Here is a 21,288-nt window from a genome sequence, read left to right as displayed (position 1 = left end):
ACTTGGCAAGGAAGCTACCTAAAATAAGAACTTGCCATTGAGCTTAGCGTGTGTGTGTGTGTGTGTTTATATAGCAGCACGCATCAGCTGCAAGAACGAACAAGAAAGGCTACTTGGAGTCGCGCCGGCGCCGCCCGAGCGAGCGGCATGACCCCCGAGGCCGCCTTCGCGCTGGAGATCGCCGTGGTGGCCGCCTTGGTGGTGCTCATCGTCGCCATCGTCGTCGCCTCCCCGGGCGCCTGCCGCGAGCCCGCCGCCGGCGCGGGGCGCGCCGCCGCGGTGCACGACGTCGAGCGCGCGCTCGGGGCCGGCACGCTCGTGACGTACGAGCAGGCGAAGAAGGCGGGGGCCGGGAAAGGGAGCGGCGGCGGGACCGGGACGGCGGGCGAACGCTGCGCCATCTGCCTGTCCGACTACGACGGGGGCGGCGGCGAGCTCGTGCGGGTGCTGCCGGCGTGCGGCCACTTCTTCCACGCGGAGTGCGGCGTCGACGGGTGGCTCCAGAAGGGTGGGGCGTGCCCGTACTGCCGCGCCGCGCCGTGGCCGCTGCCGAGACCGCCGAGGCCGGAGTGCGCCCCGATGCCGCCGCGACCGAGCGGGCCGCGCCACCGGTAGCCCGCCGTACCGGGCGCGCGCGAATCAGCTCCTGCTTCCACTACTGTTACTTGATTACCTGCTAGGATTCTTGATAAGCTTATCTCACTATGCATCGATCCGATGGGCAACATCTGAGAAACCAGATGACCATTGTAAATGTCCATTTATTTTGTGAGGAGGGAATGGGGAATTAATCTGCACAACATGTCGTGATCTATTCGTGATCACTTGTATGAAATCTCACATTGCATTTTTACAATTTACACAGGGAAAAGAATTACCAGTTGAGCTGACGAACTGACCAAGTAATAATGGCGTGATGTTCGAGTGGGCAGAGTACTGAGTTAACTTAAGCTACTTGTTCTTCTGTAAACAACGACTAATCCGCTGGTGCTGGACACGGAATCGCAGTTAGTAGTCTCTTCTGCGCGCGAATTTGACCCATTTCTTGTTAACATGTCCGAACGAGCGATTACTTGGAAGACGCAATAACCACAAATGCGAAGTCAAGCTTGTATTGGCAGGCTTCGGTGCTGTCAGGAGTCGTGAGAAGTAGGAAAAGACGAGAGATTCAGACAGTTGCAGCGTAACCAAATGCATACATTATTTTTCTAACAGCAACGGAGACTGGGCACTATTAAAAGTCGCTAATCTGTACCAAAAAATTGTTGTTTCGTAACGAGATATCGCGACGTGAATGTGTCCGCGTCCGTATTGTGTGTGTGTTTTTAAATCAACATAAAAAAAATCATCAGCGTCCGAGTTCTGACTATCGATTTTGAGGACTAAATCATTGCTGACGCAATAACCATCAAATCTAATATGCTCTCTGAATGACCCACCTGTACCTATCATCTCTGTCTCTTTATAGAGATACCTATTAGCTTGGGTTAATAGCGTAGCAAAGCAAACGACTACTTAGAAAATCACTCCCAAACCAGCCTTACCAGAACGAAACAAGGCTCGGATCTGAATCTATACTATAAAGGTTGAAAAAATTGAAAATAATTGTTACCCACTCTAACCCACCCATTTCTCTCACAAAATATCTATTTTAGACCCACATAGCTTAGTGTTTGACCAAACCTCAAAACGCTATAAAAAAATGTTTCTGCCGCAAATGCCTGTTTTTTCTCACCCGGGCGCAGGCTTACCCGCCCGCCTGTAACCAAACCGCTAATTTCCTCGCGACGCCGCCTCCCCAGCGCTAATTCCGCCGCCGCCTCCCAAAAATTGCCTCCCGACTACCGAGCGCGTCAGCTCCGTCGCCGCACCTCGCCACGGCCGGCGGCGCTTGCTTGCTTCGGCTCCAACTCTACTGCTGCTGGGCCGTGGCGTTCGTTCCGGCGGACGTCCCGCTCCGACGGACCCCGCGATCTTGCCTCGCCGCCCGTTCCGCTCGCTCTCGGGGACGGGCCGGCGGACGTCTCGCTCGCTCTTGGGGACGGGCTGGCCGCACCGGTCGCCGCCCCTTCCGCCGTTTCCGGGGCTGCCCGACGTCGCGCCTCCCCCCGACGTGGCACCTGCCTCCGACCCCGCCGCATCCTCACCTGGCTCCGATGCCACCACAACCTGCAACGCTGACTCCCCGTCGCAGCACCTGCTGGCCTTCCCGGCGGGCACGGGCGCTGGCCCCTCGGGTACGACTCGCGACGCCGCCTCCCCGCCCACAAATCGACGCCGCACCGCTGCGCCGCCTAGGGTCGACAATGACGTCCCCGCCATGGCCTTCCTCGGATCGACATCGAGCGCCGCCCCGCGCATCCGGATCCGGCGACCTCCTGCCGGGATGCTGCCGCTCTCCGCGCACGGATCTCCGAGCTCTCTCTACCCCGGCCGGCCGCCAATCGCGCCGCACACCCTGATCCGGCGACCTCCAGTCGCACGGGTCGACGGGCCACCGTGTAGCCGCTCACCGCGGATCTCCGACCTCACTCCGCCCCGGCCGGCCGCTCGTGGAACCGTCGCCCTCCGACTGATTCTCCCTTGCTTCGGTCCCTGGTAAAAATTTTGCTAGACCCCAACAATTTCTCCCTTGCCCCTCAGACTGATTCTGAATATGCGTCCTTCGATGGCTAAGCTAATTGGATAAGCTAAGCTAATTGCCCCAATGGATAAGCTAAGCTAATTGCCCCAATGGTTAGACTTGTTTGGAATTTTTGCCCCAATGGTTAGACTTGTTTGGAATTTTCATTACCATGATAAAGTATGAGCAGCATTGGCAGAGAAAATGTAAAATAAAAATGGTAATGTGAATTGTGTTATTTATCTTTCTGAATTCTGATAGTATTGTATACAGCAGCTCTTTCTGGGTGTGGCACATCTATTGTAGTATCAGCAACTTTGTCTGGTAAAATCCTGTCATGGTTGCTCATACTCATTTTGTTTTTCTTTTCTGAATCGCAGATTGATGCAGAATTTGTAACTTGGGATGGGTCAATGCTCAAGCTCACTTATTTCATCAACAGTTTACCCCTGCAGCTTCTAATAGGTCTTCTTGTAATTGTAACTCGTAGGGTCAATTGCTACCTGATCCAAAGACTTTCCCTTCAGGCATCAAAGCTCTTGCAGATTATGTGCACAGAAAAAGTTTAAAGCTTGGTTTATACTCAGATGCTGGGTAAGTGATCGTCTCAATTATAGATATGCAAATTCTTGATCCTGATTGCTTCAAGTGATGGTTAAAACATAACAATCTGAATCTCTCAGGAAATTTACTTGTCAAGTTGGACCTGGATCGCTCTATCATGAAAATGATGATGTTGCACTCTTTGCTTCATGGGTATGACCAACAAGCACTGACTAAACTACTGATGTATAAATAGTTACTGCACAATATCGATTTGAAGTGCTAATACCAACCTACCTATTTGTGCCTTGAGGGTTTGAACTATGCTAAACTATATTTAAACTTGAAGCTATTGTACTAATACATGTATGGAAATTATTTTTGTTCAGGGTATTGAATACCTGAAGTATGGCAACTGATTCAATCTAGGAATAAAGCCTAAGAAAAGGTTAGAAGGCCAACATGTCTTCACTCAGTGTTGACCACGGTTTAGAACACATGAGACCTTACCATGCTGTCCTAAAGTTTGTTTCATGGTGTCATATTCGTAGATATCCAGGCACGTGTTTATGCAGTATAAACCTGTAGGTGATAAACACATGAAGAACGTACCTGTTGACTGCGGATGCCATCCGCAGCATGGCCGCCTCTAGAGTGCCGAGACGTGGCTGTCGACGCCCCTCTGGTTAGGTACTCCTCATGTGAAGCCGTTCCTCTTCCCTTCTTCCTCCTCTCCTGCGACGGCGTTCTTCGAGCTTAATGTTAGTATATTAGATTTAAGCCAATGTTAGAGATCACTAATTGATTGTTGGGTAATTGGTTCGGTTCAAGGCTTTCTAATTATTAATAATTAGTTTTGGTGCAATTTATATAGTGGCTAATGTTCGGGAATAAAATGGGCAGAACGGCATTTCCTTTCAAATTCACAGCTTCTCTTATGTTCTATCAGATTTCAGCTGTATTATTGCTCTCTGTTTTGTACTGACAACTGACCTTTTTAGGGCGATAATTTATCTAATGACTTGCCCATCTTCAAAAGTTTGTATGTTTATCTAATTATCTGATTTGCTATGGTGAATTAGCATATGGTTGGATATGCTGTCCGGCTTCTAGAGGTTTATCTTATTGATTATTGTGCATTAGCTGGAGTGAAGCTTTCCCATGTGCACTTTTATTTAGGTTCAATCGATTATTTTTTTTATGTGTATGGAATGGATAAAATTGTTGTGTGCCTGCAGGATTCTGGTGAGGTCTTTTCTTTCTGGTTCAGATGTCAAGAATGCTCAAAATGTGGTAGGCGATTTGTGAATAGCAGTTATTTGGGGAATATATATGCTACACTTGTCATTCTCAAATGTGGTGGGTGTTTATTGAGTAGTTTCTTAATCCTTGCAGCATAATATTGCTTTTATTCAACAATATTCATATTTCTCATGCTTCTTGTTGTAGTGTGTTCGGATGGAGCTGGATCGGCATGCTGGGCAAGAACCAAAGAACATCGCAGCCATGCTTTGGTTCCGTACGGAGGAGACGCGGCTCCACCCATGCTGTACACCCTGCGATGGAGACGGTGCACGCTTGGCAGCCAGGATGCATTTCAGGGACCTAGATAAACACGGGTAATGTAGGTTTTCAAGTCTTCAACAATAGATTCTCCATTCTCCATGTGCAAGTTATGGTGATTTGATCAACTGTGATTTAATCTGTAAATTTTCTTTAGTGTACTAAATGGTGCCAAACATATATAGTTTAACAGATTAAGGACTCTTTTGGTACCGATTCCCTTGAAAATAAAGTTAGCCCACACCACCGCTTTGCTATTTGCTTTGCTCTTCATTTATGCAACTTGTTGTAACCAAAATCCATGTTCATTCTACTAGCAAATGCTTGAGCAGGTGGGTAATTGATCTTGTTGTTTCATAATTATCATTTGGATTCACCTATCCAGCAATCATCGAATAAAAGGCTAGAGAAACTTCTGGTTTTAGGTTTCTAACACACATCTTTGCTTCTGTAGAGTTTTAGGCTTTTATCTTTCTAAAAGCTAAATAACTTCACATCATTAAGGAAAAAAAATACAAGAGACCTCAATGCGGAAGCTGAAACTGTAAACGTAGTATGGTGAACTGCTAAGGAAGCATCTGCAGCATCTACAGATGATGCATTTAGCTCCAGTTCAGTAACTGCTGCATAGTTCTATTAAGATTAACAGTCGTATATGGCATGCAAGCTACTTTGTTTATCTCTGTTCTGGATAATATGTTATTTTCTATTTATTTTAGTGAACAGAAGTGAACTATTCATTGCATGTCGAGTGACCTGTATGCATCAGCTATTTATAAATCATTGCTCTGTTTGTCCAGCCTTAATCTGGACGGGACTCACTAATCCGGTGGCATCGCCGCATCAGCCATGCTCATAGGGAGGTTGTTAGCATAAAAAACAATGAAGTACATGTGCAGACATCAAATGGGAAAAAGGTACCATTTGCCTTTTCTTCTCATGCTTTCTGCATAAGATTTACATCTTCCTTGTGCTATGACAAATTGAAATTATGTTGTTTTTTACGCGACATTTCCTTGGGAATATTGGTGTTATTCTAAAAAGGAAATTTATAGATCTGTTCCAATATTTTGTTTTCTTCTGGACTCGGGATATAGGCTGTATGTTTTTTGACAGAAAGTGAATTCTGAATTTCATCGCACTTAATGCATCTCCACAGGATATGGCAGATCAAAAGTTTTTCCCAAGGATATGGAAGCTCCACCTGGAGGAGTTGATGATATGACAATACTGTCATACTTACATGAACCTGGTGTTCTTCAGAATCTTGCTATATGAACTGAATGAAATATATGTGAGCGCCTTACCATCTTTGCCTAAAATCTTACACCAAATAAATTGCATAGTTGCTCATGATAAGAATTCTGTTGTACCCATATATACACTGGCAGCATTTTGATTGCTGTAAATCCATTTCAAAGATTGCCACATCTTTATGATACCCACGTGATGGAACAATACAAAGAATTGAGTCCCGATGTTTTGATGTAACCCAATTATTTTTAAATATAATTATTCTTTAAACATGTGATCTTATTTTTTTAAATATAATTATTATATAAACACGTGTCTGGCCCCGTGCATAACCACTAGTTTAGATTACAAGACGAAACATCTATGATCTATCATTTGCCTCATCATTCGGCGGACACGGGATCTGACAGTCTGACTCCAACTAGATTAGCATACTCCGTACTTGAGCTCTCGTGCGCAGATCAGTCAAAATGGGGAGACCGTGATCGTGGGACGCGGCTTAACCCGAAGCGAATGATCTAGAAACGGAGTAGAGCTCAACCGGAAGGTTCTCCTTTCTCTCCTCCCTAGTAGAGGGCGCTGCCTTCTTTTTTTTTTAGAAAAATAGATTGCCTGCAATGTGTACGGCGTAGACTTGGAGTAATTTACGGACCGGGTCAGACTCGTGAGCCGATAAAAAAGCTGATTTATTCCTGGACTAAAATCAATGCCTAGACTAGTATCCAACAACTCTACCGGACTATGCAAATTCGGGCAGAGGTGCCCCTATTTTGAGTATGAAATTAATGATCTTAGGTCTTGTTTAGTTCGTGAAATTTTTTGAATTTTGATATTGTAGCACTTTTGTTGTTATTTAGTAATTAATGTCTAATTATAGACTAATTAGATTTAAAAAATCTGTATCATCGTTACAGTTAAACTGTATAAATAGTCATTTTTTAATTGCATTTAATACTCCATGCATATGTCCGAAGATTTGATATGACGAATACTGTAGAAATTTTTTTGCGAACTAAACAGGGCCTTAATGTCTCGGGCCCTTTTGATCACCCACGTTTTGATTGGTAGCTAGAGAATTTTGAAAATTTCATAGGAACAAAACACTACTCCGTACTACTCTCTTCGTTCCAAATTATAAGTTACTAGTCTATCAACCTGTGCTCCGCACGAGCTAATTAGCATTAATATAAGAAAGAAATTAATAATTATAATTATCTATGTTACGTTTTTTCATCTATTAAATATTCTAACACATATACTATATTTTTCATTATCTAGTTACAATAGATTTCATTTTGCATCACATCTCCATGTATATTTGATATATATTTAGTTGAACTATTTGTTTGTGAATTGGTATTCTTATTTATTCTAATGGCATATGTGGGTAATTTATACGAAGATTAGGGGGTTACTTTAGATTTTTTTATATTGGCAGAGGTGGGTAATTTAAATATTTGTTTAGGGGGTTACTTTAGTCTATTTTCATAATGTCAGAGGTGAGTAATTTATTAGAAAAGATAATAGATCTGATGGTTATTATAATTAGAGTTGTTGGATCAATGGCTATATGTTTTTGATTTTTGTGAGAATTTATACGATTTTTTTATTTTTTAGAGTGTCCACATAGGATTCTAGGTGGCTTCATGTGAAGGCTCCAAAGGAGCCTCCAATTAGTAATAGTAAGATTCCAAAAATCTTGGACGGTGAAACCATCTTAAAATTCGATCAAAATTATAGAGAGAAATACAAAGATTTGTGACATCAAATAGGTATACTATGAAAATATAGCTAAAAAAATCTAATGATACTTAATTGATATCATAAATATTATTATCTTGTTATATAAATTTAGTTAAATTTGAAAAAAATTGATTCTTTAAAATTATTGGAATGACTTATAATTTGCAACAGAAGGTAGTAACAAATAAGGGCGTCTCTTCTCGTCGCCGAGACGCCGACTGTACGTCGCCCTCAAGTGTAACTAGTCAGGTTGGCGCGCTACACGCGCCTGTACAAAAAACGTGGATCTAAAATATTAATAGAAAGATATTATCTGTTACTATGTTCGAAGCAACATCGTATCGATGTATTGAGTTAGATCTAAAAATTACAGTACAGCGGGCATAGTAGTTTTGTGTCTGAGAGCGCGCCAGTCTCAAGCATTGTAGTATAGAGGTACATGTAATTTTTCCTTAGGGTTTTTTTTGTGTCAGTAGGTATAGTTTAATTACTTTAGTAGGGGAAAAAAGTAAGATTAGAAATGAATGAACAATCTAATTATATTTTGTGGGTTTACGGAGGGAAATCAAAACCCAAGAAGTAGTACAACTACCACATGTAAATGTAGTATGCAAAGTTTAGTTATTATTTTTTGTATGTAGGAAGTAGTTAAATATATTTTGTATTGTCAAATAATGGAAGGAAAATATTTTTTTTAAGATAAAGAGGCTAATTTAATATAATCGTGGGCCCCACGTGGGTCCCGCCTGAATAGTACATGGGTCCCACGTGGGTCCCACCTGAATAATACGTGGGTCCCACGTGGGTCCCGCCTGAATAGTATGTGGGCCCCACGTGGGTCCCACGTGAATAGTATGTGGGACCTGTATGAACAGTGCACAGGCCCCACGTGGGGCCACGACTCATGAGGTTGCTCCAATTCTTGGAGCTTTAGTATATGTACTCAATTACCCAAGCAATCAAGCTCCCGACGAAGCGACGAAGGCAACTCGGTTTGCTGCTGACGACTTGCTCGCTCTGCCGAGTGGAACCGGCCGGCGATCTCGTCAGCACAAGTCGCGGTTTGGCGTGTGGCGTCCGCCGTAGCCACCGAACCGAGTCGCCGGCCGAGGCTGCTTCCGGCCAAACCCGTTGGGGGCTTCGCGCCTTGGCGTCATCCTGTCAGGCCTGTTTCTCTTGAGGGGTCAACTCATCGGGAAAGCGAGCACGCGTTCAGAAACCTTAAAAACCTGGGGAGGAAAAAGGAGACCAAACAAGAGGCCCTTTCTGCTCGCAATGCCCTCAAAACGTTTGTTTTTGGAATGAAGCAGAAGGAAATCCTCTGAACTTTCAGCTAACAACCAAGCTCTGACCTGAGTGACCTCTCTGTCTCTGTCTCTCTCTGAGGCCAAAACAAACACTTGTGACTTCGTGAAGAAATCAAGCACTTGTGACTTGTCAATGAGCTTAACCTGTATATATAGAAGCAAGACGTGGCACCGCCCACCGCCCAGCTAGCAGGAAGCGACATGACCCCCGATGCGGCCTTCGCGCTGGAGATCGCCGTGGTGTCCGGCCTGGTGGTGCTCATCGTCGCCATCGTCGTGGCCTCCTCGGGCGCCTGCCGCGACCCTGCGGCCGGCTCGGGGCGCGCCGCCGCGGTGCACGACGTCGAGCGCGCGCTCGGGACCGACACGCTCGTGACGTACGACCAGGCGAGGGCGGCCCTTAAGGGCAGGAGGGCGTCGGCGGAGGGGGAGGAGGAGGCGCCGCCGTCCTGCGCCCTCTGCCTGTCGGAGTACGCCGGGGGCGACGAGCTGGTGCGGGTGCTGCCGGCGTGCGGGCACTTCTTCCACGCGGAGTGCGGCATCGACTGGTGGCTCCGGAGGCGCGGGACGTGCCCGTACTGTCGAGCCGAGCTGCGGCCGCTGCCGAGGCCGCCGCGCCCGGAGTGCCCGCCGATGCCGCCGCGAGCGGGCGGCGCCACGGTGGGCTGGTAGTACTGTAGTAGTGGGTGAATTTTGATCGGCTGGTAGGATTTCTGCAGCGGAGACGGAGACAGTGAACTGGCGTACTTCGAAGTTCGAAATTTTGTATGTGAGCATTTTCCCTAAAAAATTATATGTACGACTTTTCGTTAAAACAAGAATCTATGTAGGCCTTTTCGTTAAAAAGAGCATGCAAGCCTTGTTGCTGCTAAAATTTCTGTTGGTGTTCTTTTCGATGTTGGCGATTCTAGTAGGAGTATTGGACTATGGCAGTGATCAGTGGGCATTTGGTTATGCAGAAACTACCTATATCGATTATAGAATTCCTGTTAACTTTTGACCGCGCAATGTGAGATTATTTTAAAAAACTGGTATCGTGATCACTCCTGAAAATTTTACTAGTAAGAGTTGACTACAGGATGACGTCATGTCAAGGTATTAGACCGAGTTTTCATCTTTAAACAATGACTAATGCGTTGGGCTTGGGCATGCGTTCCTATTTGGGGTGTAAAGTGGAAAATGTTAGTTCAGTTTTTTTCTCTCTCTCGAGATTCCTTGGATGCCACAAGAACACAGTTTGCTGATGTGAGGCCTTAGTTTGTGAAGAAAAAAAATATAGGGGGAGGGGGGGGGGGGGGGGAGAACAATCTGCGACCTTTCTTTTATCATTATGGCAATCAGGCAATGGGCAAATAGCGTGAAAAATGGCTAATCAATTTTTTTCATGAGGACGACGACTAATCTTAACAACTTATCTCGTGAATTTGTCAGCAGTACACAGGGGGTAAAACATCAACCATTTTTTGGGTCTGTGTACTAGGTGACTACTAGGTGGTGTTAGCGGGTCAGATTAGACTAGTTGTTCCTAAACAATGACTAATCTGTTTTGAACACATTGTCTGGTAGTTTGCGTGTGGACTTGACCACCTCCAATTTCTACTTACAGTTTGCTTACGATTCCTTGAAAGCCACAGTCGATGTTTTCCGGTCTGACTAATCCCATGGCGTATCCCAGTGTGACATGCTTCGTGCCGGCAGGAGTCCTGAGGAGCCCTGTATTAGGTTTTGATAGCAACAGTTAGCAAATTTTACCAGGTTTTTCTTAAACGGATATTTTACCCAGGTTATACAGTAGTTGAAGTTGCCAATATGTACTAGGCGCAAGGGCAATGTTTATTGTCCAACCAGTTCTTAAGGTGGGCCATTATGCCAATAGACCATAAGCTAATACGGTTGCTACAATCAGTGACTGAGGGTGAAGCTAATTGTAGGGGGCCGATTTCAGAAAGCAAGTGAAGAAATCGGCGAGCACAGACAGAGCGGAGACGTGGAGCCGCCGCAACACGAGGTCCGCCGACGCCAACGATGCGGAGGCGCAGAGCCGCAGTGACGTGACGACGCTGCCTGCTACGACGCTGTTGTGTGTGTGTTGGGCAATTGCTATGCTTGGATCATGGGCTGGTACTGGACCTAGGAAATTTCTACCGAGGCAAGGGGGGCCGGAGCCTAGTTTCGCCTCTACTAGGCTCCGCTCCTGCCTACAATGTTGAGTTTAGAATGGACCATAGATCAGTGGCAGAGCTGGCAGAAATTCACGCCTAGGGTCACTAATCAAAACACTAGAAACACTTAAACTAGTGCACATACCGAAAGCTTAATGTTTTAAATAGCTGGCTATAGCTTCTGCTGTAGACGGCTATAATTACTAGGAAAAGCAGCCGCTATGGCATTTTGCCCACTAAAAAGGGCTATAACCCACTAAATACCGGCTATAGCCCGCTAAACGCCATAGCAGCACCCCTACCGCTACACGCTTTTAGCCGGCGATTTAAAAGCTTGCGAAACCTACAACAGAAAAGGTCTTAAAGTACTTAAATTACATGGTCTAAGTATATCCTCAATTCCAAGTCAAATTGTACTGCAGGCTCAATAAAAATGAATTCAATGTCCTGGGCCTCATCATTGAGTAATTCTAATCTACAAATAATGCATAAATAATTTAATAAGCTAATCTGTTTGATTCGAGCAAAAAAAAAAGAGAAAAGATTACCTCGCCCTGGGCCACGGTGGCAGCCGTGAAGTGGGGGAAAATCTTGCGGGGCCTGAGAGGGTTTGTTTCCCCCACTCGATTCGAGCGGAGACGGCCCGTGGTGGCGTGGCCATGGTGGTCGGCGGAGATGGCCAGAGATGGACGCGGAGGCGGCGTTGTGGGCTCGGGGAAGGGATTCGAGGTGGGCGAAGGGGTCGTGGGGGTCGAGGAGGCTCTATCTTTGCCCTCACCTTGGGCAGAGACGTCTCGGGAAGGCGGCTCGACGGAGGCGGGCGGCGGCCGGCCCTAGGGCTTGGCGTGGCGGCGCTGCGTGGCTTGGGCGAAGGCTAGAGGCAGCGGTGGAGGTTGTGAGGATGCTGGGCGACGAGGTGGCTTGTTTGTAGGCGCGGCGAGGCGGTGGAGGGGAGGGGCTGCGTTGGTGGCGGTCCGGCGAGCTCGGCGGGGCGCCTTAATGGCATTTGGCGCTATCGTGGTGTCGTGGAGCAGCGGCACGGGCGGCGAGGCGGCCACAGGATGACGGGATGTCTCGGCGAGCGGCACGGCGAGCACCCGAGGCGCACAGGGACGCGCGTGGGCGGGGAGCAGAGCGCGTGCGCGCGTGCGCGCGTGGAGCAGACGTTGTGCATGCTGTGCGGCTCGGTGGACGGCTTGGCGAGGTGGCCAGGCGACGAGACGAGTCGGCGAGCGGCGCAGCGAGCGGCGCGTCTGCATGGTGCACGTGGACGTGCGCGCGGGCGGGCGATGCGTGAGCAGGCGGCCGGGCGTGGCGTCGTGCGCGGCTCAATGCGCCAGGGCGCGGCGAGCGCGTGTGCGTGCAGCAGCGCTCGCGCAGCGGGGCAGGAGAAGCAGCAGCGGTGCTTGGCGCGGCGGGGTGCGCTGGCCAGGGAGGGGGGCGTGCGCGTGCACGTGGGTGGCGCCGAGGCAGGTGCACGCGCGGGCGTGGCCGCGGTGGCGCGGCGAGCAGGCTGCCCTGCAGCGCGCGGGGAAGCAGAGAGGGAAGGAAGGACAGAGGGAGGGAGAAAAAGAAAAGAAAAAGGAAAAAGGAAAAAGAAAAGGGGAGGGAAAAAGAAAAAGAGGAAAAGAGAGAACGGGACGGTGACTGCGGATTCCGCGGCGGTGACCACGGCCGGTCGCGCACGCGCGCCGGTCGGGCGTGGCGTACGGGACGAGGAGGAACAGGGAGACGGGACAGCGATTGGATATCGGGACCAGGTTTTCGGGAGATCGGACGGGGGATGATTTTGAATAGACTGAGCTCAACGATTGAAAAGAGATTTTGAAATTATTTAGCGCGTGATTTTGATTTAGTAAATTTTAGGGATGTTACAAACCTACCCCACTTAAAATGAATCTCGTCCTCGAGATTTGGCTGGCTCCTAAATAGATGGGGAAATTCTTTCTTCAGAGCATCTTCGCGCTCTCATGTAGCTTCTTCTACTCCATGTCTGCTCCACTGAACTCTGCTGTGGCGGAACCACCCAAAACTACTGGGCCCGGGTGCACTGATCTTTGTTGCTAAGCAACTCTGACCCAAATTGGCACTCACCGGTAGTTCCTCGAGTGAAGCCTCGATAAAAGCCACGCTATTCCAGGATCAGCAGACAACACTCACACGAAGGTGAGCCCAGAGATTACAACACAGAACATTTCATACATCTCAGAGTTTGCAGCGGAAAAGAAATTTATTACAAACCATGTTCAGAGTAGCGAAAGTACTACAGAGTTCCTTCTACTCAATTTATTCAAATCTCATTGTTCAGCGGAAGCAGTAAAAGATAACTAGCGAAATAACGTGACGCATCGATAAAGCCCGTACGAAAACGTCACTCAGCGGGAGGGTGGTCAGCACCGGCTGAAGGGCCATCCCGCTCAACAGACCAACCCGGAGGCAAGGTACACGGCCAAGTAAGACTCGCAACAGATCTTCAAAGTTAGTACCTGAAAAACAGTGCCACAAGCAAGGCTGAGTATACTAATACTCAGCAAGACTGGCCCGTCACCGGATATAACATAGTCCGATAACTAGACATGCAAGGCTTTTTGGTTGGTGGGGTTTGTTTTGCCAAAAACGCCACTAAATGTTGATCCTTATTTTCAGATTTTTCTTAGCCATCTTCCAGTTGGATTAACTATTCTAAGTTTGCATCTAACTCTACACAAACATGGTAGAGCAACCATTTAATCAACCAGCAGTACTATCATCATCATGTTCCACTTGTTACTCTGTGTGATCGAAAACATTAAGCAGTCTCATGCCGTGAGAGGCGGACGATTCTGAATCGGATTTCAACCTGGCCAGGGGAACCTAGACCACACGTATGGGAACCAAGTCACCCACACAACATTTCCCCTTTCTTTCCAGTCCGTGGATCCGGAACACCCTCCCCGACTACAGAGCCCGACGTCTCTGCACCCGTACGTCCGGACAAAAAATAAAACTACTTCTACCAAGAGGGTGCGAGATCGTTCCACTCGCTGGTCCAATCAGGTACTTCAGCTTACCGATTACCATATTTCTCGGCATGTGGCTAGTACTTTCAAACGCTTAACGAAATGAGCCACACACCGCGACCTTAGCCATTTTGCCTACACCAGCGGGGTATCACAACTACACAACCCCGCCCGTTGTCCTTATATTTCAGCAGGAATTAAAGTCAGTAAAATTCCTATATGCTCGCGAGAGGCAGGAAACCCCTCGACTTCTACCGTACCTAATTAGCATGGCAACTAGTCGATAAAAAGATCCAGGTATCAAACATAGGTACCTAGGGATCATGCACCTAAGGTTTTCGATCAACTCATAGAAAACATAAATGCGCAATAAAAATTATTACAACATATACAAATAGTAAGATGAATATAAGGCGTAAAATAATGGGATTATGCACCGAGGCTTGCCTTCTTGGGCACTGTTCAATGGTAGCCTTGGGCTCTTCCGAACATTGGTTCGGGTCTTGATTCAAGTCAGTACAACTAAGGGGGACACTCTCCGGAGTGGTAGTATTCGCGGGTACCAACTCGTAATCACCGTCGAGTAGATTTATCGTTTCTATATGCATGCAGAAATGATATTGTTACAACATGATATAAACATATTTCTTTCCTTCACTATAAAGTTGTAGTCCAGTATAGCATGTGTTTGTTGTGGTGGTCTTAGTTAATTTTATTTTCTGGGCAATCGTTTATAGAGTAGTTCTTAAATTCACTTTACTTCATAAAAGAGTTGTGTGTTTTGATTTTCATTCTTATCATTAAAACATAGCAGATTTTCACTATTTCATAGCAACCAATTTACTCATGAGCTAGTGATGAAAAGTTAATGTAACACAGATCATATACTCTAGCATATAGGGTATCAATTTCAGCATCTAATCATAAAGCAATTATCCATAACAATCATGTAAGTAGATTACTCTAGTTGCTTCACCTTTTTGCACAGAAGGTTTGACATGGTTTCTGGTGCTACAAATTTTATGGAAGCATCTACCAAGCATCTACTCAGTACTGTAATTTTTCCAGATTTTATTCACTTATACAGCTGAGGTAATAAAAAGAACAAAAACAACAAGCCATTAATTAAGATTAATTCTCCAGAGAGTTGTACTAGGGATACGATTCTCAAATTTTTACCAGATCCTATTAATGAGCTTAACATACTCCAGAAAAATTATCCAGTTTTATAACCACCAGATAAATTAGTTATGCATTTAACTTAACATGATTTAGCATAAATTTATCAAGGTTCATTTAACTAGTACTGCATATGAAATTTTTATTACAGATAGAACATACTCTAAACAAGATCATGTCCAAAAATCAAGATCAGTTATGGTGAAGATTACTCAGAACAAAAATAGTAAATCTAGCCCTAAGATGCTAAGCATGATTATTCACCAAAGCAAAACTCAGTAAATGCGTCTCAAAATTTTTAGACAGGAACAAAGAGCTAAAGAGATACTTCTGAAATAAATATAGATTTTTATGAGCATAAAAACTATATATGAAGAATTAAGTTGATTAAACAAGCATAAATCATGGTATACAGCAAATGAACTCTAATAAATCTGAAATTTAGGGATTAAGAGGGTTTCAGTTGCACATGCATTCAGTAAAAATTCCAGAGCAAGTTCATGTGCATATTTTCCAGTATTAATTCGAGAATGTCAACAACAGATTAGAGAATCTTGATTGTTCCAACATGATAACTGTTTTGGTTGGGTGTCATATTTTTACTGTGATCTTAATATTCCATTATTGATAACATATCCAAAAATCAAGGTCATTTGCTGAGTAGAACTTCATGAACATGCATAAGGTGATTTTCTTATTCTTTTTCTCAGATTAAAAAAAAGCAAAATATGAACATGTGAATGTAACAAAAGTTGTAGTTCTTATTTCAAGAATTCCAAAACATTTTAGTTTGCATTTTTATGATTTTATACGATTTTCTAGGCATTTTTGAAGTTTGCTGTTTTGAGGTTTAAGCACATTTTGCAGATTAGTCCCTGGAAGTTTTGGTTCTTCTCAAATGAGGTCCCTAGCGGAACTTCAGAACAGAGCAGGGGGGAGCGGCGTTTCCCGGCGAGGGGAGTCACCGGCGGCGAGGGGAAAGTGGGGGAAAAGGATGAGGAGTTCGAGAGCTACCCTTGGGTGGTCGTGGGAGGAGCGGAGGTGGTCAGAGCTGGGCTCTCCACGGCGAGGGGCGGATGGCGGCGGGTCTGCTCCGGTGCGGCGGCGCTCTGCTGGCCGTAGGGCTGGGCGGCCGGATCGTAGAGCTTCGGTAGAGGTCTGGGAGGGTGGTGGTGTTGCCGGTCTGGGCAATGTGGGGCTGGGGCGGCCGGTCCGCGACGAGCTCAGCTCGTCGGCACCAATGGCGGCGGTGGATGGGGAATTGGGGGTCTGGGCGCGCGAGGGGGCTAGGGGCTCGTTTTATAGGCGGCAAGGAGAGGGAGGGCGAACTGGGATGCAGCAGCCTGGGGGAGAACGGTGCTGGGGAGGCGCGCAGCTAGGGGAGGACGGGGACTCGGCGCGTGGCTCGGCCATGGCGACGGCGTGGCGAGCAGGGGCGCGTGGCAAGGTCAGGAGCGGCCAGGGAATGCCGGGTTCAAGCAAACCAGGGGCGCGGGGCTGGTTTTGGGCGGAGGCACGACGCGTGGGCGGCCAGGTGGCCGGCGCCGGCGTACGGACGCCGTCGTAGGCGCGGTGCAGGAAGACGGAGGTGGAAGAAGCGGTCAGGGGCAGTCTCGTAAATAAACTGAAGTTTCAAAATCAGTTCTGTAATTTCCATTTGTCTCCCTCTTCTGGGCTTCAAATGAAAAAATGTTGAATACCACTTTTGCTCAGTTTTTCTAGATCTACAACTTTCGTGTTATGCACTTTTTCATTCGAGCAATGGTTTGAGAGTTATTTAATTATTTCAAAAACTGCCATTTAAAGTACTTATCATTTCATGTGAATTTTGGCACTTTTACTCCTAGGCTTCAACTAGGTTTTTGTTGAACATGACATGGTGAATATGTCTATTTATTTTCATATGCATGTTTACATTGTTTTGCAAGTTATTTCAACTGCCTTGCTACTAGAATTTGAACTCCTTTTTATTTAATTTGTTTGAATTAGTAGCTCTTCACAAATCAAGGAATGGTTCCAATAATCATTTCAACTGATGGTTTTTCCAGTTTAAATTTGATTTGCATAGAAAGTTTATAGGTCATTAGGAAATATGTATTTTAGTGTCTTATTACCACACATGTCAAGTCAAGTTTAAAAGTGTACCAAATATTGTTTTTCAAACACATTGCACTCAAACACATGCATGCATACATCTACACACAAGTTTGCAAAAACTAGACATAGGGTTCTTATTTAAGTTTTCTTAGCTTATTTGTGTGTGAAATTATGTTAATTGACTGGCTTTGGTTAAACTGACACCGGAGGTGTCACAGCTGCAAATCCGTACTTTGGAGTTTCTTGTTCTCCTGGTGACGGTGTCCAAAATCTTGACATGTATTTCCTGGTACCGCAGGTCTGGCTGCAAATCTATCGCTTCTATTGGCACGTGTTCTGTCTCGGGTATCCTCAAACACCTTCTAAGTTGTGAGACATGAAACACTGGGTGTATATCTGACATTTCTTCTGGTAGCTCCAGATGGTATGTTACGGCTCCGACTTTCTTCAGAACTTGGTACGGTCCAATGTACCGAGGGGCCAATTTTTCTTGTACTTGAAATCTCCGGGTTCCCCGAATAGGTGAAACCTTAAGGTAGACAAACTCTCCCGGGTTGAAGTTTATTTCTCGTCTCTTCTTGTCCGCGTAGCTCTTCTGTCGGGACTGGGCGGCCTTCAGCTTTTCTCTAATCTCGGCCACTCTTTCTTCGGCTTCTTTTATGAGTGCGGGTCCAACTAGGGCACGTTCTCCAACTTCTGACCACATCAGGGGAGTTCTGCATTTTCTTCCACAAAGAGCCTCGAACGGTGACATTCCCAAGCTTGCCTGATAACCGTTGTTGTATGAAAATTCCGCATAGGGTAGACTCTGCTCCCAATCTTTGCCATAGGTAAGGACGCATGCTCTCAACATATCTTCCATGATCTAATTTACCCTTTCTGTTTGACCATCCGTTTGTGGGTGGTAGACGGAGCTGAAGTCCAATTTGGTGCCCATGGCCTTATGCAAGCTTTTCCAAAACCTAGAGGTGAATTGAGTCCCTCTATCTGAAACGATTCTGCTAGGCATACCATGTAACTTTACTATATTTTCCACATAAAGCTTGGCTAGCTTTTCTCCACCGTAATTGGTCCGTACGAGTATGAAATGAGCCGCTTTAGTGAGTCGGTCCACTATTACCCATATGGAATCATGTCCTTTCTGTGTTCTGGACAAACCCAGCACAAAGTCCATTCCTATCTCATCCCATTTCCAAACCGGGATGGGTAGGGGTTGCAACAATCCTGCTGGCTTTTGATGTTCGGCATTGATCCTTTGGCACGTATCACAATGGGCGACAAATCGTGCAATATCCGCCTTCATTCCTTTCCACCAATATTTTTGTTTTAAATCCATATACATCTTGGTGGATCCTGGGTGGATGGAGTAGGCCGAGTTATGGGCTTCATCCATAATTATCTGCCAGGAATCTCCTTCCTGGGGCACACAAATCCTATTTTTATACCATAAAGTTCCCTCGTTATCCACTCTAAAATCAAGTGCCTTATTTTCTCCAGTCTGTGTTCGGATTTTCCCTCAAGCCTTTGTCTGAACTTTGTGCTTTCCTGATTTTATCTTCCAGAGGAGGTCGAATGCTCATCTTGCGAATGGAACCTCGGGGGGCAATGTGCACATTCAATCGTGCCATCTCTTCCTGCAGATGGGCATCCTTGGGTCCATAAGATTTCCGGCTTAAGGCGTCAGCTACCACATTAGCTTTACCAGGGTGGTAATGGATTTCTACATTATAATCCTTAACCAGTTCTAACCACCTTCTTTGCCGTAAGTTCAAATCTAGCTGGGTGAAAATATACTTCAAGCTCTTATAGTCGGTATAGATCTCGCACTTATTTCCAATCAAATAATGCCTCCAAATCTTGAGGGTATGCACTACGGCTGCAAACTCCAGATCATGTGTTGGGTAATTCTGCTCATGAGGCCTGAGTTGGCGGGAAGCATATGCAACAACTTTCCCATCTTGCATGAGGACACACCCTAATCCTTGTCGGGATGCATCACAATAGATAAATAAATCCCGATGAATATCCGGTACGGTTAGTACTGGGGCAGTTGTCAATCTTCTCTTCAATTCTTGAAAACTTCTTTCACATGACTCTGTCCAGTAGAATTTCTTATCCTTCTTGAGCAGCTCTGTCATGGGCCGGGCTATCTTGAAAAATCCTTCGATGAATCTTCGATAATACCCAGCTAATCCGAGAAAGCTTCTGATTTCACCAACATTAGTTGGTTGCTGCCAATTGGAAACCGCTTCAACTTTCTCAGGGTCGACTGCTACTCCTTCTGCGGTCAGAATATGTCCAAGAAAAGCCACTTTCTCTAGCCAAAATTCACAATTGCTGAATTTTGCATAGAGTTTGTTTGCTCTCAACTTTTCCAAAACTACCCTTAGATGTTGCTCATGTTCCTGGACACTCTTGGAGTAAATAAGTATGTCGTCGATAAAGACTACGACAAACTTATCTAACTCGTCCATAAACACCTTGTTCATGAGGTTCATGAAATAAGCAGGTGCATTAGTTAGTCTAAAAGGCAGGGTCGCCATCGGCGATGTTCGGGTACTCCATGTCCCGACCACCTCCCAGTTTGCCGACATCTTCACCAAGGGACTACCCTCCTCGACCTTCTCAGAGTTTTGCTCCAGCCTCAACGTAGCAGGTGGCTAGTTGTGGCTGCGCGGGGGGGGGGGGGGGGGGGGGGGGGGGTATTTGCCCTTTGCACTCGCTTTGTACTCTCTTCGTGTCCAGTCTTGAACACCGCTGTGCCTGTTGTTCAGACTGCGGGGGGTGTTGGTGTATATGTGAGCCCATGTATAGAAACCATATATCCCACCCTTCTAGAGTTTGGAGGAATACAAGACAATTATTCTCTCCTACAAGAACAACAATTTATATACACTCTAAATACAAAATTACAAATACATTCAGCTCATAATAGTTATCTGCAGTGAACTGCTTGTTTTATAGATTGTTTCATTAATCTACCAGAAAGCTTCTGATAGATTGGAAGACAATCATGAGAATACCCAATCAAGTGGTAACTATAACAATTCAGAAGATCAAACTCAACTGCCCCCTTATTCCAGCTCTGCTGAGAGTGCAGATGAATCGTAAGTGCAACACCGTTCCTGCATAATTTTGCCTTCTACCATGCATTCTCAATTTTTCACAAGCACTGTAATTATTGCATATGTCTTAGCTGCAGGCTGCAGCTGTCGAGAACCCATTGTTTTTCTTTTGCGGCCTTAATTAATTTTCTCATGGCTGGCAGAGTTCTCACCTGAATGATTTTCATTGATTGGAAACAGGATCATTAGCATCCCTGTTAGGGGCATTGAATTTGAGTTGTCATGCAGAGGCTGAAGTTTGGCCGTCATGAGCAGAAAGAATAAGTGCATGAAGATGAAATTACGCTGCAACACTCTGCGTAAAGATTCAATAGCAATGGTGTATGTGATCGGATCGTTCTTAAGCTGGGGCCCATGCAAAGATAAAGTCAGATGGCATTGTGTATAAGAGTTACGGTTTGTATATTCGGAAGGTCGGCCCATAAGCTTGAGACCCGGGCCATGTGTTTTTTGCACTTAGGACTGATGCTGTAATTTGTGGGGGCGACCTCACAGAAGCCACGTTATCCTTAAGACCGTTGAAATTTAGGAAGGCCAATTGGAGCAATCATTTATTTGATGAATATTATATATGTACATGGAGTTGGCTATATTCTCAACTGCGCTATACATATCCTGCATTGATTGTACGTGTTTAACTCTTTTCTAGAAATGTTATTTGCTTGTCATAGTTCAGTGTGGAGAATTCAGCAC

General features: G+C 45.9%; 2 protein-coding genes and 2 long non-coding RNA genes across 13 annotated transcripts; all 4 read left to right on the top strand.

Moving 5' to 3' along the window:
• On the top strand, positions 1-855 carry LOC120687785 (E3 ubiquitin-protein ligase Os06g0535400-like). The gene has a single exon (XM_039969803.1). It carries the CDS (start codon positions 148-150, stop codon positions 613-615), a length of 468 nt encoding a protein of 155 aa, XP_039825737.1. The 5' UTR covers positions 1-147; the 3' UTR covers positions 616-855.
• An 889-nt stretch (positions 856-1,744) lies between these two features.
• LOC120691187 lies at positions 1,745-6,255 on the top strand. 10 transcript variants are annotated; one of them, XR_005682139.1, is made up of 9 exons: positions 1,745-2,598; positions 3,004-3,032; positions 3,114-3,217; positions 3,307-3,379; positions 3,556-3,856; positions 4,405-4,525; positions 4,616-4,785; positions 5,530-5,646; positions 5,889-6,255. It is a non-coding gene; the product is annotated as an uncharacterized LOC120691187 (long non-coding RNA). The 10 variants fall into 10 exon arrangements; XR_005682136.1 differs by having other exon boundaries at positions 1,746-2,598; positions 3,004-3,217; positions 3,556-3,614; positions 3,692-3,856; XR_005682134.1 differs by having other exon boundaries at positions 1,748-2,598; positions 3,004-3,217; positions 3,556-3,614; positions 3,755-3,856.
• Positions 6,256-8,811: 2,556 nt separating this feature from the next.
• LOC120693484 (E3 ubiquitin-protein ligase EL5-like) lies at positions 8,812-9,879 on the top strand. The gene has a single exon (XM_039976929.1). It carries the CDS (start codon positions 9,235-9,237, stop codon positions 9,703-9,705), a length of 471 nt encoding a protein of 156 aa, XP_039832863.1. The 5' UTR covers positions 8,812-9,234; the 3' UTR covers positions 9,706-9,879.
• A 10,388-nt stretch (positions 9,880-20,267) lies between these two features.
• On the top strand, positions 20,268-21,270 carry LOC120687299. Its single transcript, XR_005680689.1, has 2 exons — positions 20,268-20,577; positions 20,776-21,270. It is a non-coding gene; the product is annotated as an uncharacterized LOC120687299 (long non-coding RNA).
• Positions 21,271-21,288: the final 18 nt, after the last annotated feature.

Source organism: Panicum virgatum, chromosome 9N (genome assembly GCF_016808335.1).
Source record: "Panicum virgatum strain AP13 chromosome 9N, P.virgatum_v5, whole genome shotgun sequence".
NCBI classification, from domain to species: domain Eukaryota; kingdom Viridiplantae; phylum Streptophyta; class Magnoliopsida; order Poales; family Poaceae; genus Panicum; species Panicum virgatum.
The sequence above is the reverse complement of the archived record's forward strand: the minus strand, read 5'-3'. Positions and strand labels throughout refer to the sequence as shown.